Here is a 23,806-nt window from a genome sequence, read left to right on the forward strand (position 1 = left end):
AGAGGGGGACGAGTGGAAGACAGCATTCAGCACAACCACGGGGCAATACGAATACCTGGTGACAGGGCCTTCAGTAACCTGAGGGTTCTGTTCACCTCAGCCCCGGTACTGGCCCATCCCGATCTATCACTACCGTTCGTAGTGGAGGTGGATGCGTCCGAGGTAGGGATAGGCGCTGTCCTATCTCAACGCTCGGGCACGCCACCCAAGCTCCGCCCCTGTGCCTTCTTCTCCAAGAAGCTCAGCCCGGCGGAGCAGAACTACGACGTTGGTGATCGGGAGCTGTTGGCTGTTGTCCGAGCCCTGACCGTGTGGAGGCACTGGCACGAGGGAGCGAAACACCCTTTCCTCGTCTGGAAGGACCACCGTAACCTGGAGTACATCCTGGCAGCGAGGAGGCTGAACCCTCGCCAGGCCAGGTGGGCCCTATTCCTCACCCGGTTACGCACAGAGCCATCTCCACCTCAGTGTCCAGCTGGGCTGCAGTACGTGCCTTCTCTTGTCCGTGACACGTCCCCCTCCTTTGGTCACCCAGGTATCGGTCGTACAGTGCGCTGCCTGACTGGAAAGTACTGGTGGCCTACCTTGGCTAAGGACGTGAGGGTGTATGTCTCCTCCTGCTCAGTGTGCGCCCAGAGTAAGGCACCTAGGCACCTCCCAGCGTGTAATTTACAGCCCTTACCAGTTCCACAACGGCCATGGTCCCACTTGTGTATTGACTTCCTTACTGATCTTCCCCTCTCTCAAGGTAACACCACCACTCTGGTTGTTGTGGACCGCTTTTCCAAAGCCTGCCTCCTCCTTCCACTGCCCGGTCTCCCCACGGCCCTGCAGACTGCGGAGGCCCTGTTTACACACGCCTTCCGGCACTACGGGGTGCCAGAGGACATAGTGTCTGACCGGGGTCCCCAGTTCATATCCAGGGTCTGGAAGGCGTTCATGGAACGTCTGGGGGTCTCGGTCAGCCTGACCTCTGGTTTTCACCCCGAGACTAATGGGCAGGTGGAACGGGTGAATCAGGATGTGGGTAGGTTCCTGCGGTCCTACTGCCAGGACTGGCCGGGGAGTGGTCGGTGTTCTTGCCATGGGCCGAAAATACGCCCAGAACTCTCTCTGACACTCCTCCACTAACCTAACGTCATTTCAATGTCTTTTGGGTTATCAGCCAGTTCTGGCACTGTGGCATCAGAGCCAGTCCAAGGCTCTTGCGGTGAATGACTGGTTTCGGAGCGCAGAGGAGACGTGGAACGCTGCTCACGTCCACCTCCAACGCGCCGTGCATCGCCAGAAGGCCAACGTTGACCCCCACCGCAGGGAGGCCCCGGTCTTTGTACCGGGTGATCGGGTCTGGCTCTCGACCCAGAATCTGCCCCTCCGCCTGCCCTGCCGGAAGCTGATCCCGCAGTTTGTGGGGCTGTTCAGAGTCCTGAGGAGAATAAACAAGGTTACTTATAGGTTACTACTCCCTCCAGATTACCACATTAACCCCTCGTTCCATGTGTCTCTCCTCAGGCCGGTGGTGGTTGGTCCGCTCCAGGAGTCTGAGGTGTGGGAGGTCCCTCCGTCCCCTCTGGACATCGAGGGGGCCCGGCGTACGCCGTCCGTTCCATCCTGGATTTGAGGCGTCGGGTGGGGGGGCCTTCAGTACCTCGTGGAGTGGGAGGGGTACGGTCCGGAGGAGCGGTGCTGGGTCCCGGTGAGGGATAACCTCGATCCCTCCCTGTTGCGGGATTTCCACCGTCACCATCCGGCTCGCCCTGCTCCGCGTCCTCCTGGTCGTCCCCGAGGCTGGTGTCGGCGCGCTGCTGGAGCTGCGTGTAAAGGGGCGGTACTGTCACGACTTCCTCCGAGGCTGCCTCCTCTCCTTGTTCGGGAAGGCTTCGGCGTTCGTTGTCACTGGCCTTCAGCCACTGCCGCGCCTCATCTCATCATTCCATTTGTTTTGTCTTGTTCATTACACACACCTGGTTCATATCCCCTCATCAGTACCTGTATAAGTGTTCCCTCTGCCCCCTTGTCTTTGTGTGTGATTGTTTATTGTGGAGGTTCGATTAGCTTGGTGGAGCTCTTTGTTATTTTGTATCGCCGGGTTATTTTCACCCGTGTGCTTCGTTGTTTTTCAGTGCGCCTGTTTTGCCGCACTGAAGTGTTTGACGCATTGCTGCGTCCTACTGTGTTTCGGAATAAACCTTTTATTCTGTGATTTGCCCTCCTGCGCCTGACTCCTTCAAATCACCCATCACATATGAGTAGTTTCTGCACACCGCCATGTTTGTTTTTTCGCGTCAACCAAAGATAATAAGAGGAGACAAGATGAGTTTGGTCTGTTTGCAGTTTGCATGTTGAAGGGGGTGTGTCGTTTACAATCATTCAGTTCACTTCCCTTCATTCACTTCCGGAAGTTCATTTGAAAGATGAGTGAACCATTCCTTCACCTCATTATAACATCTTTGGTCTGACGGACATTTACGTGACACCCAGAATGCATTGTATAATGTCAACAAACATAACGCCACACATAGCTGGCAAATAGCTTAGCATTAGCTCATTATAATCAGTACAACCATCAAAAAAGTATTTTACACACATCATAGGTGTCCATTACAATCTATGCAATAATCGGAAAGCATAATTTGTCACCAGTACTTGAAAACATGTGAATAAAACTGTAAATACATTATGCTCCATACATACATACTGAATGCTACAGTACAAACGACAACACGATATACAGAAAATAAGGCACTTACTTCGATAGGAACGCACACATGTCCAAAGTTATTATTTGTAAGGAAAACAACAATGCGAGTGCCTGCCAGAAAATGTGCCAGTTCGTGCAAGACTGCGCAGATGTCTGCATACTTGATGTGTGGAAAAAATGGGGAAGGGCTCTCCTCGAAGAGGGAAGTTTGTACGGCTCAGTAAAGCCTCAAACGTAAATTGTCCACAACACTGAAATGGCCTTCTTCTATGTGAATTAATGAGGAGGCGCCACACACCTCAATTCAAACTGTTCTTAGAAAATACAACTTGTTATAAAATAATTTGAAATTGACAAGTTGAAACATAGCCTATAGATAATTAGCAGGTAGCATGTGTTACCTGTCCTGTTGCGTAACAATCACGTTTTGGAACAGTCAGTGTATTCTGACATCAAGTGCATAAAACATCTCATGCTGGGGTGACCTTTAGAGATATTTGGAACTCACGTGTGAAAAGGTTCAGGTATCTAGTATTAGTGTATCAAGTTTGATACTTGTATCATAAAATGGAACGATTTCGTGTATATTTGGTTCTTATCTGCTGGGCTGAACCTTCTCTTCACTCACATGTGGTCATAGCATGTGCTCCATCTCTCTCTCGTTCTCTCTGTCTCGCGCTCTCTCGCTCTCTCTCTCTCTGTTTAATTATACAATACTTGTCTCTTAGTTTCTACTTCAACCGTGTACAAATGGACAGGAAGGATACAAAATGTTTGACATCATGATTAAGGTGTATTTGTCCTCCTCTTACCTTCTATTTCCCCCCTCAAGAATGAGAAAAAAATAATGTTTGTACAATACAACACATTAAATGTAGGAATAATATATTTTATAATTTATGAAATGGTTTCGGTTCAGGACTTCCAACTGGGCCAATGTTAATAATGCAACATATTTCTTGTGAATTAGTTTTGAATTCAGTTCAATGATGTTGGATTACTTGTCAGAAAAGAGCCTGCTCAGATTGATGCTTTGAAATGAGTGGAGTAAGTAAATGAGTCCAGCAGGCAGCAACCATAGCAAATCAGCCATTCAAAACCAATTAAAATATTTTTCCAATGGGAGAGAAGGACAGGATTCCTTCCACCCTTGTGACCCATGGCCCAGTGCCAGACTCTCTCTCTCTCTCTCTCTCTCTCTCTCCCTTTCTCTGCCCAGTGTTTGTTATCTACTGTGGGCCTCTCAGAGTCCCTCCCTCCCTTCCCCCTGATAAAGACTGCGTTTCCTCTCTGACCAAGGAAGAAGATAAAGGATGAACATAAACTTACACTTGGTTCATCATAAAAAGGAGGGAGCATGATCGTTTATAGGCGTACCTGCTATTTATTACTCCATTAATCGTGTTCAATATTACCTGTGAATGCTATACTAAAAACACATTACACTTTAATATTCATACAATGTAGCCTAAGATCTCTGCTTTCATCTTCACTGTCTGGTTTTGGAGAACAGAGCTCCATATTTCTAACCCGAGGCTTCTCTTCTGGTGATTTCCAAAACATTGAATATTTAATCAGTAAAACAGCCAATTTGACTAGGGCCAGGCTACATTCAGTGAGTTGGGGATGACTAAATGTCTTGGAATATCAGAAATATTTTAGAATGCAAAATTGCATAGGAGGCCGAGTATATTAATATCACATCTCATGAAGTGGACTGTTAGATCTCACTTTCTCCCACACCTTGCAGATCGATTTCAACACGTTCAGCAATGGACAGCTCCCCACTGGCATGCATTTGCAACTTGTTTCATTTGAGCAGTAACATAACTTCCAGGAATTTAGTCTATATAAACACTACATTTTGAAACATTCTGCTTTGTTTGATGGAGAACAGCCTATCCGGGTAAACCTCTTGGCATGAAGATTGAGGAGCGACATGAAACACGACAGTTAAATACCGGATTAGGCAGCAGTAATCTGACTACAGCGTGCATGCGCAAACATTGAAGAGAGTGACTGTCAGGCAGTTTTGAGGGGAGAAAAAAACGAATCGATGGACCTCAACCTTGGACCCAGTCAAAATGTAGGCTACCCACGATTAATGCCTAACCAACAATGAGGAGGTGGACACGAAGAGAGGTGAGTTGGGTAGAAAATACATTTTTACAAATGTGCTGTTTGTGGTGCATCATGGTGGGTCGCGCGCGGTGTCAGTAAACCCAGTCCCTCACTCTGTTTCAGAGAGCTCAGCCGTCGGATTAAAACTGGTCGTTAACTGGTCGTTATTAACATGGTCATCGAGAATAGTGCTGTTCTGGGATGTATATGATCGTTTTAATAAAATTAAGTTTATAGAAATTGTAGGCTACCTACCAATCTTGGATGTGATGACCTCAATAACACCTCCGATGGTAAATTACAATTTAACATCAATACACATAGGCTATCTTTTAGTCTATTAATTATTGTAAAAACTGCAAACATGGTCGAGTCTGTGTAACTAATTTGTAACCAATGTGGATAGTTGTTGCGCTGCGCTGCACATAGTGGTGACCCAGTTGGCCAGATGTAAATCCGTGCAGCTCTTGTTCTTATTTGTGTCACTGAATTAGGCTATAAGGGCACAGTAGGGGTGCATTGAAGATGGAACGAAACGTTTCAACAACACCTTGGGTTGGGAGAAAACATATTGAAATTAACTGCATTCATAATATAAAAAAGATAGGTACATTTGCCCTGGTCACAGCTAGGGCACCAGTGGATTTAGGGGGTCGACCTCTGTCAGGGCTGCTCTATTAGCTGAGCTATATCTCTTTCAATTTTGAGGGAAGAAATCCCTTTATTTTATTCCAGAATGTATAGCCTAAATCAGTGGTTCCCAACCTTTTTCGGTTACTGTACCACCAACTGAATTTTGCTCTGTCGGGAGTACCCCTGCCTGAAGTACCCCCTATGTGCATTTTACCAGTAGGCCTATGGTCCCATGAGTCTTCACAAGTATCCCATAGGGATAGGCCAAGTACCCCCAGGGGTCCTTGTACCCCTGGTTGGGAACCACTGGCCTAAATGAGCATGCTGCACATGCTTGGAATAGCAATGGATAGGCTATTGTCATTCACCCTCTCAATTGTATGCATTCCCTAGTAGAATAGTGCCTTTTTGTCTACAGTCTATAGTCAAGTATTGTTTTTCCCTCATGTCAATCCCTGCTGAGTGCCTCTTTTCCAACAGTCACAGGAACACAGGTGGCCTGTCATGTTGTCATATTTCTGTCATGTCAAAGGCTTCCTTTGGCTGTTTGAAATTATATCTGCCTTATTCACTGTCACGCAAAAGCTATGCTCTCCGCTGCGCTCTCATGCAGGATTAAACTAGTCATCTTGTCCCACATTTTATATAATCTTATGAATCCTGGCTTTGGCCAACAAATATTTTTTACATTTGTAGGCTATATTTCAGTTGTAGCCAGAGACAGCTATATTCTACCAATGACTTTTGCTGCCTATTGAACTGTTAAACAGAATTGAAATCTTTCTCTAGTTTTGGTGGATGCAAATGGGTATGTGATGGCATGGTGAAGGGAATGACTGTAACAGCTGGGATAGACAGCATTCAGAATAATGCTGAGATGTGATGAAGTCTGATTGTGATTATAGAACTCCTGTATGATTCCTTTTTTGAATTCCCTGTAATTTAGATAACCGGCTTGGTCAAAGACAGAGCCTGAAGAGGACTCCATGGACACCTTTTCTGGCACATTACACATCACACTGGAGATGGACTGAACCCAAATATTCTCAGCCAACACTTTCTCTGCACTATAGACATCACCTCATCTGACATGATCAAAGCTCTAAATACAGACGCTGCGACGGCCAGTGGATGGATTAATGCCAGCGAGACTGAGTTCCCTGTGTGGACCGGTTGTAGTCCATGCTAACCATGGGCAGTGAGCCGCCACAAGCCGTTGCCCGGCTGTTTGCCTGGGTAAACGGCATGTCCAAGTGTGAGCTGATTGAGCTGAAAGACCTCAGCCTGAATGATCGCATTGAGCTGGCACCAGACCCACCAGCCTCTCTGCCCCCAGCAGCGCCCCTGACACCCAGGCAGGTGAGGGCTCCGGAGAGGCCCAGCCAGGTGGTTCGGCTGGTGGGGGACAGTGTGAGTGTTGAGGGGCCCTCGTGGTTCACAGGGCAGGTTGGAAAGGGACATGACTTCCAGCCCTGCAGCTACACCCAGATCACCTGGTGCGACCTGTGTGGTGAATTCATCTGGGGCCTTTACAAACAGAGCCTGAGCTGTGCTAGTGAGTACCAACCGTGTGTGTGTGTGTGTTTGTATGTGTACGCGTGTATGATCACTGTATGTGTTTTCAGGGTTTGGGAGTAACTGATTACATGCAAAAATATTGTAATCAGATTCCAGATATTTTTGAAAAACTAGATGATTACTTCTTAGATTAGTTAGTTAGTTAGTGTAGGGGAACGCATGAGCATGGGAAAAAGTTTATTCCAAAAGAGTCTTTGGACTGCATGCATTTCTGTGTTGTGTATTTTGTCAATCAATAAGGAATCTGCAGCAGCAGTCAAATGTATATGAGTTAAATATGTGTACTGTCGTGGTCAAAAGTTTTGAGAATGACACAAGTATTGGTCTTCACAAAGTTCGCTGCTTCAGTGTTATGAGATATTTTTGTCAGATGTTACTATTGTATACTGAAGTATAATTACAAGCATTCCATAAGTGTCAAAGGCTTTTATTGACAATTACATTAAGCTTATGCAAAGAGTCAATATTTGCAGTGTTGACCCTTCTTTTTCAAGACCTCTGCAATCCGCCCTGGCATGCTGTCAATTAACTTCTGGGCCACATCCTGACTGATGGCAGCCCATTCTTGCATAATCAATGCTTGGAGTTTGTCAGAATTTTTGGGTTTTTGTTTGTCCACCTGCCTCTTGAGGATCGACCACAAGTTCTCAATGGGATTAAGGTCTGGGGAGTTTCCTGGCCATGGACCCAACATTTCAATGTTTTATTCCCCGAGCCACTTAGTTATCACTTTTGCCTTATGGCAAGGTGCTCCATCATGCTGGAAAAGGCCATCCTCCAAAAGTCTTCGCCTCACTGTGCGTGCAGATGCACTCACACCTGCCTGCTGCCATTCCTGAGCAAGCTCTGCACTGGTGGTGCCCCGATCCCGCAGCTGAATTAACTTTAGGAGACGGTCCTGGCACTTGCTGGACTTTCAACAATAGAACCTCTCTCCTTGAAGTTCTTGATGATCCGATAAATGGTTGATTTAGGTGCAATCTTACTAGCAGCAATGTCCTTGCCTGTGAAGCCCTTTTTGTGCAAAGCAATCATGACGGCACGTGTTTCCTTGCAGGTAACCATGATTAACAGAGGAAGAACAATGATTTCAAGCACCACCCTCCTTTTAAAGCTTCCAGTCTGTCATTCTAACTCAATCAGCATGACAGAGTGATCTCCAGCCTTGTCCTCGTCAACACTCTCACCTGTAATAACGAGAGAATCACTGACATGATGGCAGCTGGTCCTTTTGTGGCAGGGCTGAAATGCTGTGGAAATGTTTTTGGGGGGATTAAGTTCATTTTCATGGCAAAGAGGGACTTTGCAATTAATTGCAATTCATCTGATCACTCTTCATGACATTCTGGAGTATATGCAAATTGCCATCATCAAAACTGAGGCAGCAGACTTTGTGAAAATTAGTATTTGTGTCATTCTCAAAACTTTTGACCACGACTGTAGGTACTATGGGGCTGAGCCACTCATTCATTAGTCTCGATTGCCAGTGCTACTAATGGGCTCCAGGCTGTAGTTTCCCTTCGGTAGAGATCTAGAATCAGCTTTCGTTCCCCGAATTCCCCGAAATGTCATAGACTACAGATTGCAAGAACATATCACTTTGGGGTCATATGTTAACAGAATGTGTTATTTACCCTATTAAACACAAAAAATATGTTTCAAGTGAGAATCAGGCAGGTCTGATGCCAAAAAATAAAGGAAATGATTGCCTACTTAACCCATATTTTATTTGTAGTTCCAGTAGGTAGCTACACCGCTACATGGCAAAAAAGTAATTAACTACTGAAAACACTACCTAGATTTAATTTTAGTTCAACTACTACCAAGCTACTGCAAAATGTAGTTAAATTCACTACTCCCCAACACTGACCCTACAACACCGAAGAGACTCCTCATTCATAGTTGATGTGGTGGACAGAATCAACAACAAGGGGCAGTGAAGACCTACATTTGCTGTGCTGCTGCTGACCCCAATACCACATGATAATGAGAAAGCTGGGAGGGTGAAATCAGTTAACATAACACCTTAGTTTCCATGCACAAGATGAATGATGATTGGCAGAATAAACACATTTGAGGCAAATGGTTTATTCAAAATGTGTGAATGGTAAATGTGACCCATCCCCCTCCCTCTCTCTCTCTCTCTCTCTCTCTCTCTCTCTCTCTCTCTCTCTCTCCCTCTCTCCCTGTCTGTCTTCTCTCTCTCTTAATTCAATTTCAATTTCAATTTAAGGGCTTTATTGGCATGGGAAACATATGTTAACATTGCCAAAGCAAGTGAAGTAGATAGTAAACAAAAGTGAAATAAACATTAACAGCACACATTACACTCAGAAGTTCCATATATACAGTGTTGTAACAATGTTTAAATAGTTAAATAACAAATGGGAAAATAAATGGGGAAATAAATAAACATAAATATGGGTTGTATTTACAATTGTGTTTGTTCTTCACTGGTTGCCCTTTTCTCTCTCTCTCTCTCTCTCTCTCTCTCTCTCTCTCTCTCTCTCTCTCTCTCTCTCTCTCTCTCTCTCTCTCTCTCTCTCTCTTTTTTTCTCTCTCTCTCTCTCTCTCTCTTCCCAAAGACTGCAGTTACACCTGTCACTTCCAATGTCGACCGTTTATCCAGTTGGATTGCAGCACAGATAGTAGACTCCTCACTACCGACCAAACAGATGTTTCTGAAGAGACTGTAGAGACAGACACTAACGTGGATGTGGTAAGTAAGAGATACGTTTCGTTAGGTGTTGCAGTGTGTCTCTATTGTTTTTCAGTTTCCTTTCCATTGTAAATGTTATTTTAACAAAGGAGAGGGAATTCATGAAGAACATAATATATAGCCTGCAGTTAGTAGAAGGGGTAGAAGGGGGTACAACATGTTGTGTTTGTGTATTGCAGAGATAAACCAAGGTCCAAGGTCTGTACTAATCCAACAGAACACGTTCTTGTGTATTTGTCTGTCTATGTGTGTGTGTGTGTGTGTGTGTGTGTGTGTGTGTGTGTGTGTGTGTGTGTGTCTGTCTGTGCGTGTGTGTGCATTTGGGGTCCCATCTTTGGGGGACTGGGGGGTGGGGTAATTGGGATGGGGACTCATAGATCGTCTAGGCCTACTGCTTTTAGAGCCTATAGTCTCAGAGTGCCATATGCTCACAGAGATAGAGATTTTATTACCTACCTCCTGAGACTGCCTGCCAGGACCGCCAGAGCCTCCTCAAGCAATTTAGGAGAGGGGTGGAGAGGAGGATGTTGCTTAGCAACGTCACAATAAAACAGCTGTTCAACTTTTCAACCACAGAAAATATATCCTTACATGCATAAAGCATCAAATAATAAAGTCAACACATTTTTATATATTATTCAACAGGTCTGTTCTGCTACATCCTTTTCTAGGCCTATGAATAGGCTAGTCTCCTCTTGACAGCACAGGAGCCAGAACAGTCCTATGTGTTAGTTGTAGTTTGACTATTGTTGTTTTTTGTGGTGAGGTCTGGACAATGGCCATATGAGCAATTGCTGTCACAGCTGGACTTTCCACTTGCTAAATGTTTCACTGGAAACAAGGAGGGGCTTGCGCTTATGGTAGCAGTAGGGGGAGGGGCTAGACGCTTATTCAGTCCGTTAATTTCACGGTCTGGAAGGGGCAATGGGTGGGACTCAAGAACCACATAGGACTCCCCATCAATTCTAAATAATGTGAGGGACTGATATAACGGGACGAGTAGAGTAGTAGTAGGAATGGTAGAATATTAGAATGTGTAGTGAAGAGTTTATGGTTAAATGTTCCTGTTCAAAGTTTTTCTTGAGTGGATATAGTTAATTAATTAATTAGCTAGGCTATGATTGTGAGCACTGATGACAATTGGTGAGGGATCCACAAATACGTTAACATTGTAATATAGAGATATGGCGTTAAAAGAGGCAATGGAAAAGACCCCATCATTTGAGATGACTTGGGGCAGCACGACCAGCAGCGGATATTGTAGCCAGGATGACTCGGACTCGGAGCTGGAGCAATTTTTTACAGCGCGCACATCGTTCTTTATCAAAGTCCAAAGGAAAATGGTGAGGCGTCCGTGGCAATAAAAAAAAACTCTGAGAAGTCTGGTCTATGAAGTTGATAAGATAACATACTGTCCCCCCCAAAAAAATATGTGCCTTTATTTTCTAATGACTATTTAGCCTAAACGTGTCTTTGTTGATAGTCTTCATAGCCTGTTGTCAAAATAATGTCGTTTCTTTAGTTCTGAGTGTAGCTCGCCTAATATGATTTTCTACATGTACATGCTAGCCTACTTTGTGTAATACAGTGACTTAAACAGATGTTAATGAATCTTAAGAGAAGGGAGATATGGCTTTTGTCCCATAGGTTTTGTCCTCTCCAATTATTTGAATAATGGATGTGTTTATCAAATCAAATTGTATTTGTCACATGCGCCAAATACAACAGGTGTAGACTTTACCGTTAAATGCTTACTTACGAGCCCTTTCCCAAAAATGCAGAGTAAAAAAGTTTAAAATAATAATAATAATTAGCAAATAAGAAGAAAAAAAAGGAAACAGTAATACAATAAGATAACAATAACGAGGCTATATACAAGGACTACCGGTACCGAGTCGTGCAGGGGTACGAGGTAGTTGAGGTAATTTAGGTAATATGTACATGTAACATATTCATATTAATTCCGCGCTGAGTAATAGGCTACCACTTAAATAAATTAACTACAATTGTTTCAAGCTGTACAGTTTTCATCTTATTTGCATAATGTCATGTCATGGCCAATGGCCTACAACAGTCTCAAATGTACCCTATGGCTATCTACTAGGCTATTACATATGTTGTCAAACTATTGCCATTTGATGCAAGAAAGTAACACATTCACATAAACTCTCTGTTACTCTACAGAGTTGTGTCAGGTAATATGCATATTTGTGCAAATGGGGTGCTTACAAAGCTCCACACTGTCCCATTTGTAAATGGCTGTTTTTCCAGCTGGGAATTATTCAGTTTTTGCATGACACACTTTGGAAAATTGGTACAAAGAGATATTGTGCTGCTGTGTGGAAATTCTTAATATGGTGGTTGGAACTGGCAGATATATAACACCAAAGCCTATATTTAACCTTTGTGTGTGTGTGTGTGTGTGTGTGTGTGTGTGTGTGTGTGTGTGTGTGTGTGTGTGTCTCACTGACTTCCTGTCCTCTGTCCTTGTTGAAGGCGGAGTTTCCTGATGTTCTTGCTAGTTGGGCTTGGTAGGGAGGGGGGTTGAGAGAGCAAGGCTGGACACAGCTTCCTGCTTGATGCATCTGGCTTTAAACCCAAGGGAGTGAACTCGCTGATTACTGTACAGAAAGAGAGGTTGTGTTATGGGAAAACTTTATGCTAGAGGACATAGGCTACTCTACTATTGTAATACAGTACCATGCACTAGCTACTGTACGCAGAAGGGACATAGTCCACGTTGACTTACAACATGGCTAAACCATATTTTGGAGAGACTTAATCGAAATAACTTGTTTCATTAAAAAACTATTTGGGAGATGATAAAGCAGGTGTGTGATACAGCTTTAGAAAAACAAGTAGTCTCTCTGCTGACATCTTGTGGTTGGATAGTCAGTGAGCCTACACACAGACCATAGACTATAGGTCCTAGGAGATCGGTTTTGAAACTCATCTTCCTCCTCTATTTAAGATTGAACCTATTGACTGGGGGAAACAAGTGCTGTCTGTCGGTGACATCCAGCAGAAAGTGAAGGAATATAATGCTCAGATCAACAGCAATCTCTACATGGTGCTGGTAAGTGATTGTAGTTGCATGCACACACATACACAAATGTACACAACAACAGATGTACATGTAACAGTCTTGCTTCCGTCCCTCTCCTCGCCCCTACCTGGGCTTGAACCAGGGACCCTCTGCACACATCGACAACAGTCACACTCGAAGCACCGTTACCCGTCGCTCCACAAAAGCCGCGGCCCTTGCAGAGCAAGGGAAACAACTACTTCAAGGTCTCCAGAGCGATTGACGTCACCGATTGAAACGCTACTAGTGCGCACTGCTAACTAGCTAGCCATTTCACACCGGTTACATACACACACACACACACACACACACCTGTGTCGAATCACCAGTTAACCTCATTCTGTAAATGAGTTGCTGACCCATAATATCCTGTTTCCTGTATACGTATGTGGTAATCTGTAAATTAATATTTGAGCTCCTGAGGCACATTATGATCACATTGTATTGACATGTTCATTGACAATCCATCTAAGGACACTATGTTCCTGTATCCCTCTTTCAGAACCGAGACGGATCATACACTGGCTTCATCAGGGTCCTTTTTAAGCTGACTCGGCCCGTGTCACTCCCACCCCCTCAGAAGGCGTCTTCACCACAGGAAGAGGAACAACAGGAGGGAGGGCTGAAGCGCCGGACATCTTTCTACCTCCCCAAAGACACGGCCAAACACGTGCACATAAGCTCCCGGACGCGGGCACGAGAGGTCATAGAGGCCCTGCTCAACAAGTTCACTGTGGTGGACAACCCTGCAAAGTTTGCCCTGTTTGAGCGCAGTGAACGTGAAAACCAGAGTGAGTGTCCATAAGCAATGTAACCTAAATGCAATATCATGAACGTGCTCAAATCATTCTACTCAATATGATACCAAACACAATGTAATAAAGTGTCAGTGTCACTCTTTCACCCCCACCTCTCTCTCTCCCCTCCCATCTCTCTCTCTCCCCTCCCATCTCTCTCTCTCTCTCTCCCCTCCCATCTCTCTCTCTCCCCTCCCATCTCTCTCTCTCCCCTCCCATCTCTCTCTCTCTCTCTCTCCCATCTCTCTCTCTCCCTCCCATCTCTCTCTCTCCCCTCCCACCTCTCTCTCTCCCTCCCACCTCTCTCTCTCCCCTCCCACCTCTCTCTCTCCCCTCCCACCTCTCTCTCTCTCTCTCTCCCCTCCCATCTCTCTCTCCCCTCCCATCTCTCTCTCTCCCTCCCACCTCTCTCTCTCCCCTCCCACCTCTCTCTCTCCCCCTCCCACTCTCTCTCTCTCTCTCCCTCCCATCTCTCTCTCCCCTCCCACCTCTCTCTCTCCCCTCCCACCTCTCTCTCTCCCCTCCCACCTCTCTCTCTCTCTCTCCCCTCCCACCTCTCTCTCTCCCCCCACCTCTCTCTCTCTCTCTCCCCTCCCATCTCTCTCTCCCCTCCCACCTCTCTCTCTCCCCTCCCACCTCTCTCTCTCCCCTCCCATCTCTCTCTCTCTCTCTCCCCTCCCATCTCTCTCTCTCCCCTCCCACCTCTCTCTCTCCTCCCATCTCTCTCTCTCTCTCTCCCCTCCCATCTCTCTCTCTCCCCTCCCACCTCTCTCTCTCCCCTCCCACCTCTCTCTCTCCTCCCATCTCTCTCTCTCTCTCTCCCCTCCCACCTCTCTCTCTCCCCTCCCACCTCTCTCTCTCCTCCCATCTCTCTCTCTCTCTCCCCTCCCACCTCTCTCTCTCCCCTCCCACCTCTCTCTCTCTCCCCTCCCACCTCTCTCTCTCCTCCCATCTCTCTCTCTCTCTCTCCTCCCACCTCTCTCTCTCCCCTCCCATCTCTCTCTCTCCCCTCCCATCTCTCTCTCTCCCCTCCCATCTCTCTCTCTCTCTCCTTTGTCTCTTTCTTTCTTTTACTTTTCTAGTATACCTCCGTAAGCTGTCTGATGACGAGCGTCCGCTCCACCTGCGTCTGTGTGCCGGACCCAATGAGAAAGTCCTCAGTCTGGTGTTGAAAGAGAATGAGACGGGGGAGGTCAATGTGAGTACTCACCTCTAAAACAAGAGTGACACACACACACACACACACACACACACACACACACACACACACACACACACTAAGGCTCTTGCATGCTCTCAATATTTAAATTAGGTGTATTGAAAAGTGTTGACAGAGTGATTATGTAACTTTACTGTTTGAGTTGCTCTCTCTCTCCCACAGTGGGATGCATTCAGCTTTCCTGAGCTGTGCAATTTCCTGCGGATCCTTCAGCGCGAGGAAGAGGAGCACGTCCGGCAGATAGTCAAGCGTTACACTCTGGCCAGGGATAGGATGAAGGAGGCCATGGCCAGCATCACCACCCCCGGCTGATGTGATGGCATGATGGGTGACATCATGGTAGAGAGGCATACACACTGTTGTTGACCAGCGGCCACCAGGAGCATGGCACACAATGCCACTCTTGAGTTCAAAGTTAAAATGTCTTTAGCGCTGTCCCTGCTGTAGCAGATACAGCACAGCAACCCCTGCAGCTGTGAAGGGCAACTAGGGCCAATAGGGGGTTAGATAGGGGGCGACACCAGAAGTCAGAGATCAATCATGAACATGTCTTTGAGACAGACAGGGTAATAGCAGTGCTAGCTAGGAGAGAGAGTATGGCTATTTAGTGCAAACCAGTAGGCTACTATTATGTGTTGTGTGGCCTGGATTGGGCACTACTGTGGAGGACTGGAGGAAGTTATCTGAGGAGTGAGGACAGATGATACTGTCATTGACTGGACACCTAGGAGATTTCCTGGTCTGGACACTGCTTAACTGGAGAACTGGAGTTTTTTTACTGGGAACATTGTATGTTGCTGCTCAGTTTTTCTGTGTAGGATTGGGTAAATAAAGATGTAACTGTATTGAGCTGTTGTTACTCTCATATTTCCCCTGGTCATTAATAATGGGATCCTTGAAAGTGTCTGATGTGTCAATCTGCGGAAGCACAGTTCCCGCTCAGCCCAGTCAAAACTGTTCGCTGCTCTGGCACCCCAATGGTGGAACAAGCTCCCTCACGACGCCAGGACAGCGGAGTCACTCACCACCTTCCGGAGACACTTGAAACCCCACCTCTTTAAGGAATACCTGGGATAGGATAAAGTAATCCTTCTACCCACCCTTACCCCACCCCCCCCAAAAAATAATAATATTGTAAAGTGGTTGTCCCACTGGCTATCATAAGGTGAATGCACCAATTTGTAAGTCGCTCTGGATAAGAGCGTCTGCTAAATGACGAAAATGTAATGTAAATGTAATCTGTTGCAGACCAGGGTTGTGTTCAGGAGGGTATACTGTAGCAAAATGTTTTGCTATTGAAAACAAAATTCTGTGTTCTTATTGGGAAAGTTTAGGCCTCTCCCCGTTTCAAAAATGTTTTCTTCCCACTGAACATGGCCCAGCTTTCTGGGAAGCCATCTGCCCTAATTAATCAGAGAAATCCTGTTAACATTTAATTAGTCAGTGTCATACATGTTTTATTATGGGAATTAAATATCTAGGGAATATAATCTATGTTGCAATGTGTTCATACTTCCACTTCTAATAAAAAAATAACACATTATCCACGTCATTGAATCTTTCTTTTGTTATCAGTGTTGTTATCATGTCTTACATCACCCACTTTAGAGGAGGCTATTATTTTACTTATCTGCTCTCTCTCTCCTCATGATAAAGAACTTTCTCTAACCTTCCATTCAGTATATATTTTTCTTTACTGGAAGTGACGTAGGTACATGACATCCATATGACGGAAGTGAGGGAGAGGCTAAAAGCGGTGACTAGCTGGTTCAGCTTAAGAGAGCTAGTTATCTGTGCTTTGAAGACATTCGGCGTCTTAAGGAAGTTGGCACAGCCTAGATTTCATACGACTGATTGACTTCAAGCTGAAATTACTCGGTATGTCGACAGTGAATGTGCTTGCAAGCATGCAACCTAAATCAAAGGGAGACGTTAGCTAGCTGGTTAATGTTACCTTGACAGCAAGTATGGCGTTTTGTAGCTATCTAGCGTAGCTATCTGATATTCTGAAGGCCCTCAGCTACCATATCACCCTCTGACACGATGGAATGTTCTGCCAACAAACTCAAGACATCAACCTGTGTCCAATATGAAATGCAACTGCTGTAAACAGCTCGCTAACCGATAACGTTAGCTAGCACAGCTAGCTAGCTAAATTGGTTTTGAAGGCTAATGCCAACCTCAAGTCCTAACTAACTAGCTAGCTATGCTTTTGTACAGGGAACTAGTTAGATGAAAGACCGTTAACTAACGTATGCAGGTAACGTTAGGTAGTAAGTAGATGATGTCAACATAAGATTCCAGGTAATCTGGCTAATATGATCTTTAGTTAAAACAGCAGCTGCCAAGGAAACATGTCACCATTCATCAATGTCTGCTAACTTCCTTTCTCTGTAATTCCTTTAGATTGTAGCTACCTACTGTCTTCTACTTTATAAACAACATCCCTGTCTCAAAACCTGTCAACACCTACATCGAGCATCAACTCGCTACATCACTCCTGGGTGCAGTCCGGCCAAGAAAATAATGTCCTACAGTTGAAGATGGGCGGTAGTGGCTCCAAAACCAAAGGATATTGGCCTTTTGCAGGTTCAGGCAGTGGTGATGGCGATCCAACCAAAGAGGGAGTCGACGAACAGTCGCTGGCAAGGCTCAGAAGTTTCCGAAATGGGACGCCCTTCGTGTTTACCAGAAGGAGGTAAATATAGCATCACAAGTAGCTATGTCATCATAACATAAAGCACATGCTACAAGTCAGAGAACCAGCCACTTCTCAGGATTGAGCAAGACTTGTATGTCCTAATGCCTTACGCAACTTTAAACTTAAGCCAATATTGTGCTCTTACATAATAGTGTACCCTTTAAATTGTATCTTTCTAGAAACTTCCCTTCACAATGTCAGTATGCCTAGGTCTGTGTCTCGGGGTGTACACAGATCAACACATGGCACATGTTTGACATCCCTTTCTAGCTCTGTGTGGCAGTGCGCAACGGGAGGGGTTTACCCATGCAACATCTATACTGGGTAGACATTTGTCATGCTCTTATTTCTCTGGACCCCACCCAGCAGTAATCCTTATCTGCCTTCAGCTCCCTGTACTTTGACGAAGATGGAGACCTGGCCCACGAGTTCTACGAGGAGACAGTTGTGACGAAGAATGGCCGCAGGAGGTCCAAACTGAAGAAGATCCAGAAAAACCTCATACCTCAGGTAACAGGCCCTTCTCTCAAACAGTCGGAATACAAAATTCAGGGGTGTATTCACTAGGAACCAAACAGGACGAAATGGGGTCCTACCTAAATTTGTCCAATAGTAATGCTAGTTTTTGTTGCAAAATGTTTTGCTATGGCGTGCACTAATGAATACACCCCCGGTATTAGATTTTTCCTGATTAGCCCCCTAGAGTGGATGTCCGCGCCTCTGCGGAAATCTAATTAGCATAATAAATACATCCCCATAAAAATCAGTCAGTTTAAGCTATAGATATTTGGTTTGTTGCATTGGATGCGTCTCAATCCACCGCATCCGCCGATGTCGCACTTCCGCATCAGCGGTGAAAGGTGACAGCGCTAGAGCGGTGTTTGTCAGACCATGAGACATCCCTAAAATCGGTCTTCTCACAAAATCGTCTGTAGTGTCCGAACGGTTTGGCCTACACACTGATATGACCTCTGTGGAAAGGTGAGACTCTAGAATGCCCAAAGGCTTGTCTGAAGGTCCCCTGGTACCAGTTGAAAAATTAATGGAAGTATATATGGAGACTGTTTAGTGCCAAAAACAAGGGGTTAAATACATGTACAAAAAAAAAATATATATATTTTACATTTACATTTTAGTCATTTAGCAGACGCTCTTATCCAGAGCGACTTACAGGAGCAATTAGGGTTAAGTGCCTTGCTTAAGGGCACATCGACAGATTTTTCACCTAGTCGGCTCGGGGATTAGAACCAGCGACCTTTCGGTTACTGGCACAACGCTCTTACCCACTAAGCTACCTGCCGCCCTGGCATATATAACTTCCTTTAGATTTTTGGGGGACTACTTGTTCCATGTAGTGAATGTTATTCAATGCATTTGTATGGGCTAATAGCTGTAAGGCCAAAAATAATTTTTCATCAAATTGTTTTATTTTTTGGATACTTCAAGGGGTCTTAAAATTCTAAATTAAATAGCTTAATGATCCTTGGTATGACCTTCTTAAAACAATTCCATATAGCTTAGTAGAACCCCACCCCAGCTTAGACGGGGCTTAGACTGTAATGGGTTAAACAGGAATTCTATTATCTTCTGATGTCATCTAGTATGCATGATTTTAAATTGTCCCACCCCCAAACCAGTATATTCAATATGGCAATATCCTGATCACATTGCTGTATGTTAGGGGCTAGATAACTAATGAATGATTATGTGCTTAGTTGTGTTTTGTCTCTTTTTTCTTATAGGGAACCATACATCTGGAGCACCCCTGCATCCATGTGGATTTCCCTGTCGTTCTCTGTGAGGTTTGATGAAGCCTGGTTCCATGTTTTGAGACCAAACTCAGATGAGCCACTGTGTCAACTCGGTCCCTTTGTTTCCCTCGCCACATATACTTTACCCTGAAGCCCTCCACGTACCCTCCTCTAATACGCCATGGTCTCCCGGTGATGTTTGGCCGGCGTCCTGACCTGTGAGGACAGATGTGCTGTTGCTCAAAGCGTGTTCAGGCTCTGCATGACCTGTGGACTCTGTAAGGTGTGGCCTGTGTGCAGTCACGTTACACACAGTAGTGAGTGGCCACTTACAGAGACAATCGGTGGTCTGTAAAAGGTGTCGGAGAAGATGGATGATGATGAAGACATCATTCTGCTCCCGTTACCCTCAACCTATTCAATAAATACAATGCAGGTCCTGTGTGTGTTAGTGGAAATGAAATGTGACAATGTATCTGCCTGTCTCGCATTAGTGTGCTCTGGTAGGATGATCCACTGTACTTTGTAAGGAGAATGTAAGAGGCCAATTGAACCATGGGCTGTTAAGTAGAGTGTGTCAGAATAGGCCGGAGGTCCTATATCTTTAAATCCTGGCCTAGAGAGTGAATTTACCATCTGTACGGAGCAGCGAGGGGAACAGGTATTAAGGGGTGAGATTTTCCGTTACCTGTTCAGTCTTCAGCGCGTCCAAATTTAGAGTTGCAAAATTCCAGGAACTTTCAATAAATTCCCTGGTTTTACAGAAATCCCATTTGGAAGATTCCCAGAATGGGCAGGAAATCCAGAATCCTCCAACCAGGATTTCTCGAAAACCAGGGAATTTTTTGAAAGTTCCTGGAATTTTGCAACCCTATTCCAGGGTAATGAGAGGGCTTAACCCATTAGGGCAAAATCCTGAGGTCAGAGGTATAGGAACATTTTAATGGACATTTTACATCCGGGATGGGCAACTCCAGTCCTCGGGGGCCAGAGGCGTATCACACTTTTCCCCCCATCCTTAGCAAACATAGCTGATTAAACATTCTAAACTGAAGATCATAATTAGTTGATTATTGGAGTCCGGTGTGTTAGCTGGGGCAAAGGTGTGACGCCAATCAGGCCACTAAGGACTGGAGTTTCCATCCCTCTTTTACATGTACAAGTTTTTTTTATAGTTTTTTTTATGCTGTGTCATGTCTTTATATAGTTTCCACCATGACTGATGCTGGCTCTGCTTCTGTCATTTCCCCATGGAGCTTAGACAATTGTTGGCCAATGTGATCTGAGCTGATTGTAATGTGATGTGTTTTATTGTTTGACTGGCTGAAGCTTCTCATAGTAGGCGCTGATCTAGGATCAGTGTTAACCTTTTGAGATCATAGTGAATAAGATTAAATGGAAGGGGGACCTGATCCTAGATCAGCAATCCTACTCCGAGCTGCTTTTTTAAGTACAGTCCCAGGCTTTGACTCGAGTCCCCCTGCGAAAGTCCTGTTCCTTCACTGGTCTGGGCGATATATTTTAATTGTTAATTTATTATAACTGTTCTACAATGGCATTGTTTTAAAAAAAAATCACAACTCAAAATATATCCAATCGTGTCTCTGTCCCTTTATTTCTTCCATGCACCATTAAACAAAGACCATTCAGATCAGCTCTTTTGCCAATAATTGGGCAAAAGATCAGAATTGGGATACCAGTGCAAACACAGCCAAACACATGTATCCCTTCTTTCAACCGTGGAACTTAGTCCTCTGCAGGGCGTTCATACTTGCGCTTCGCAGAGCTGTTGTCAAGGAAGTGAGTGTGTTTATACAGGACGTACTGTCCCCACCTATCGTCAACCAATCATGTCTATACGGAGCCCTCCGCATCGTTAAAAAATGTGGGACGTGGTACCGAGCTTGATTTGGCCTCCGGAGGATCCACAATTGCATCACACCCTCCATACGGAGCCTCCGGACGCAATGTGGAGTGCCTGGATACAGCCCTTAGCCATGGTATATTGGCCATATACCACAATTCCCAGAGGTGCCTTTAAACTGATTACCAACATAATTGGAACAGTGAACAAGTTATTTTGTGTCATACCCGTGGTATATTTAAGCAATAAAGCACGAGGGGGTGTGGTATATGGCCAATATACCACGGCTAAGGGCTGTTCTTAAGCACGATGCAACACGGAGTGCCTGGATACAGCCCTTAGCTGTGGTATATTGGCCATATACCACAAACCCCTGAGGTGCCTTATTGCTATTATAAACTGCTTATCGATGTAATTAGAGCAGTAAAAATAAATGTTTTGTCATATCTGGGGTATATGGTCTGATATACCACGGCTTTCAGCCAATCAGCATCCAGGACCCAAACTACCCGGTCATTTGATTCTGCAGAACCTTTGATATTTGCCCTTTAACCTCCAGTAGTAGTGATTGTCTCAAGCGTTTCCCCTTGTGACCCCAAAATAAAGGTGATCCCCCCCCCCCTTTATATCTCTGCCAGCCTGGTCTCATAGACTAGACGTAACATAGTAAATGTAAATCCAGGACATCCCAATTAGTATGAAATGTTACGTTTGGTATGGTTACATAAGACTGATGGTTACTGAAGGCAAAAACCAAAGTAGGGGTGGATGGGTGGGCGTCTAGCGCAAACGTCTGGCAACCCGAAGGTTGCGAGTTCAAATCTCATCATGGACAACTAGAATTTTAGCTAATTAGCAACTTTGCAACTACTTACTACTTTTTAGCTACTTTGCAACTTCTTAGCATGTCAACTAACCCTTCCCCTAACCTTAACCCTTTTAGCTAACCCTAACCTTAACCTTTTAACCTAACTGCTAAACTTAAGCCTAGCCTAGTATAACGTTAGCCACCTAGCTAGAATTCATAACATATCATACGTTTTGCTAATTCGTAACGTAACATATTGTACATTTAGCAAATTCATAACATATAAGAAATGGGTGATGGACATCCACAAATTAATACATACCATACGAAACTTAACATATCATACTAAATGGAGCGTCTTGTATTTACATACAGAATAATACGAAATGCCCTGAGACCGGGTTTTTTCTGCCCAGCACAACACTGTTGTTCTGACCAACCAATGAGAGCATTGCTCCAAGGGACATTTCCAGATATTAGACAGATGATTGTATTATCAGCCATTATAAGACAGTCGTATTGAAGTGTAGGAAGCTTGCCCTATCTAACGGGTGTACACTTCCAGACCTTTCCCTGAAAGATCAACATTGGCCCAGAGCATGTTCATGTTCACCATGGCACATTATATTGAATGACCATGTCCACCGACACACACCTCTCTAGCCTGCCTCTCAGGGGGACGTTAATTTGATTTCACAGACCCCATTGGCCACTCTCCCATACACTGGTCTCCTGCAGTCTCATTTCCTTGAGTTAATCCCTGTTCCGAAGACAGGCGCTGAGCTCCCTGGAGACAGCAAGATGGATTTTAATTGGGTGAGGGGTGGGAGTTTCTAATCTAATAATTTATGCCATATGGGCCCATGTATGCTTGTTTTATGCGCTTTTGTCTGATAAATTGCTTCTTGTATCCTCAGTTAACTCTGAGCTCAATGGAAGATGTATAGATAGTGGTCAAGTCTAGCTAGACATCACCAGGGCCTTCTAATAATGTATGTCTCTATGCAAATAGAAGGCTCTGGACATGACTGTGCTTGGGTTCTGGGCACGGATGACTCCTGCATTGTCAAGCCATAATATAAAATGCACTGTTAGGGAAGTGATTGTGCTTGTTCGACATTGCAGCTGACATTATGCATTTTCAATAAATTATGACTGACTGACTGATCTACAAATAATATTGAGTAGTTACAATGCAAGGTGATTTGTAGATCAGTCAGTCGGCAGTCGCCTGCAATGCCGGCTGCAATGTTTAACAAGCCTCTTAACTCTATTTTGACAACCAGGGTGGTACAGTGGTAGGGTGCATGGGAGGAGAGGATGGAGTTCATCAATAATGTGAGGGTTTGTTTTTACACATTCTACATACCTTCTCAAGTGGTCCTTCCACTATGCCAGTGTGAGTGATATTCCAGGTAAGGGGGTTGGCCTGTGTGTGTGTATGCCGTTCTGTTGTAAATGGTGTCTGATTGCTTGCAGATGACCCACAGTAATTACACTGTGACTTCATTCAACTCCAGAGCAGTGGATGGACGCCACGGAGGCTGCTGCTGCAGTTTCTCTACCACTGATCGGAGCATATGTAGTCTGGAGTGCACTACTTGAACTCTGAACAACTGAAAAGTTGTCACCCTCATTCACTATATTGTGTCTATGAAAAGTGAATAGTAGAGGTTGCATAGATTGTGAAACAGATTCTAAGGTCACTAATGGCACTAACCTGAACCATTATTTTACTCCAGAGGTTAGCATTAGATCTATCCGTCAGGCTTCAGAGACATTGTTTTGCATTTCACATTATGGAACTATTGAAGGCTTTGAAGTTCTAA

General features: G+C 44.9%; 2 protein-coding genes across 4 annotated transcripts; both read left to right on the plus strand.

Annotated features, from left to right (window-relative positions):
• The first annotated feature begins 4,684 nt into the window (after window positions 1–4,684).
• LOC121575489 (ras association domain-containing protein 1) lies at window positions 4,685–15,844 on the plus strand. Of its 3 annotated transcripts, none has more exons than XM_041888606.1 (7): window positions 4,685–4,843; window positions 6,402–7,010; window positions 9,619–9,752; window positions 12,724–12,828; window positions 13,340–13,628; window positions 14,717–14,832; window positions 15,016–15,844. In XM_041888606.1, exons 2-7 carry the CDS (start codon window positions 6,638–6,640, stop codon window positions 15,163–15,165), a joined length of 1,167 nt encoding a protein of 388 aa, XP_041744540.1. In that variant the 5' UTR covers window positions 4,685–4,843; window positions 6,402–6,637; the 3' UTR covers window positions 15,166–15,844. The 3 variants fall into 3 exon arrangements, with proteins under 3 accessions (XP_041744540.1, XP_041744541.1, XP_041744542.1); XM_041888607.1 differs by lacking the exon at window positions 4,685–4,843 and adding an exon at window positions 4,891–5,115; XM_041888608.2 differs by lacking the exons at window positions 4,685–4,843; window positions 6,402–7,010; window positions 9,619–9,752 and adding an exon at window positions 10,677–11,095.
• Window positions 15,845–16,569: 725 nt separating this feature from the next.
• On the plus strand, window positions 16,570–20,896 carry LOC121575490 (tumor suppressor candidate 2). The gene is made up of 4 exons (XM_041888610.2): window positions 16,570–16,731; window positions 17,260–17,551; window positions 17,944–18,064; window positions 19,297–20,896. Exons 2-4 carry the CDS (start codon window positions 17,397–17,399, stop codon window positions 19,360–19,362), a joined length of 342 nt encoding a protein of 113 aa, XP_041744544.1. The 5' UTR covers window positions 16,570–16,731; window positions 17,260–17,396; the 3' UTR covers window positions 19,363–20,896.
• The last annotated feature ends 2,910 nt before the right edge of the window (window positions 20,897–23,806 follow it).

The sequence above is a fragment of the Coregonus clupeaformis genome, chromosome 10 (genome assembly GCF_020615455.1).
Source record: "Coregonus clupeaformis isolate EN_2021a chromosome 10, ASM2061545v1, whole genome shotgun sequence".
Classification (NCBI taxonomy): domain Eukaryota; kingdom Metazoa; phylum Chordata; class Actinopteri; order Salmoniformes; family Salmonidae; genus Coregonus; species Coregonus clupeaformis.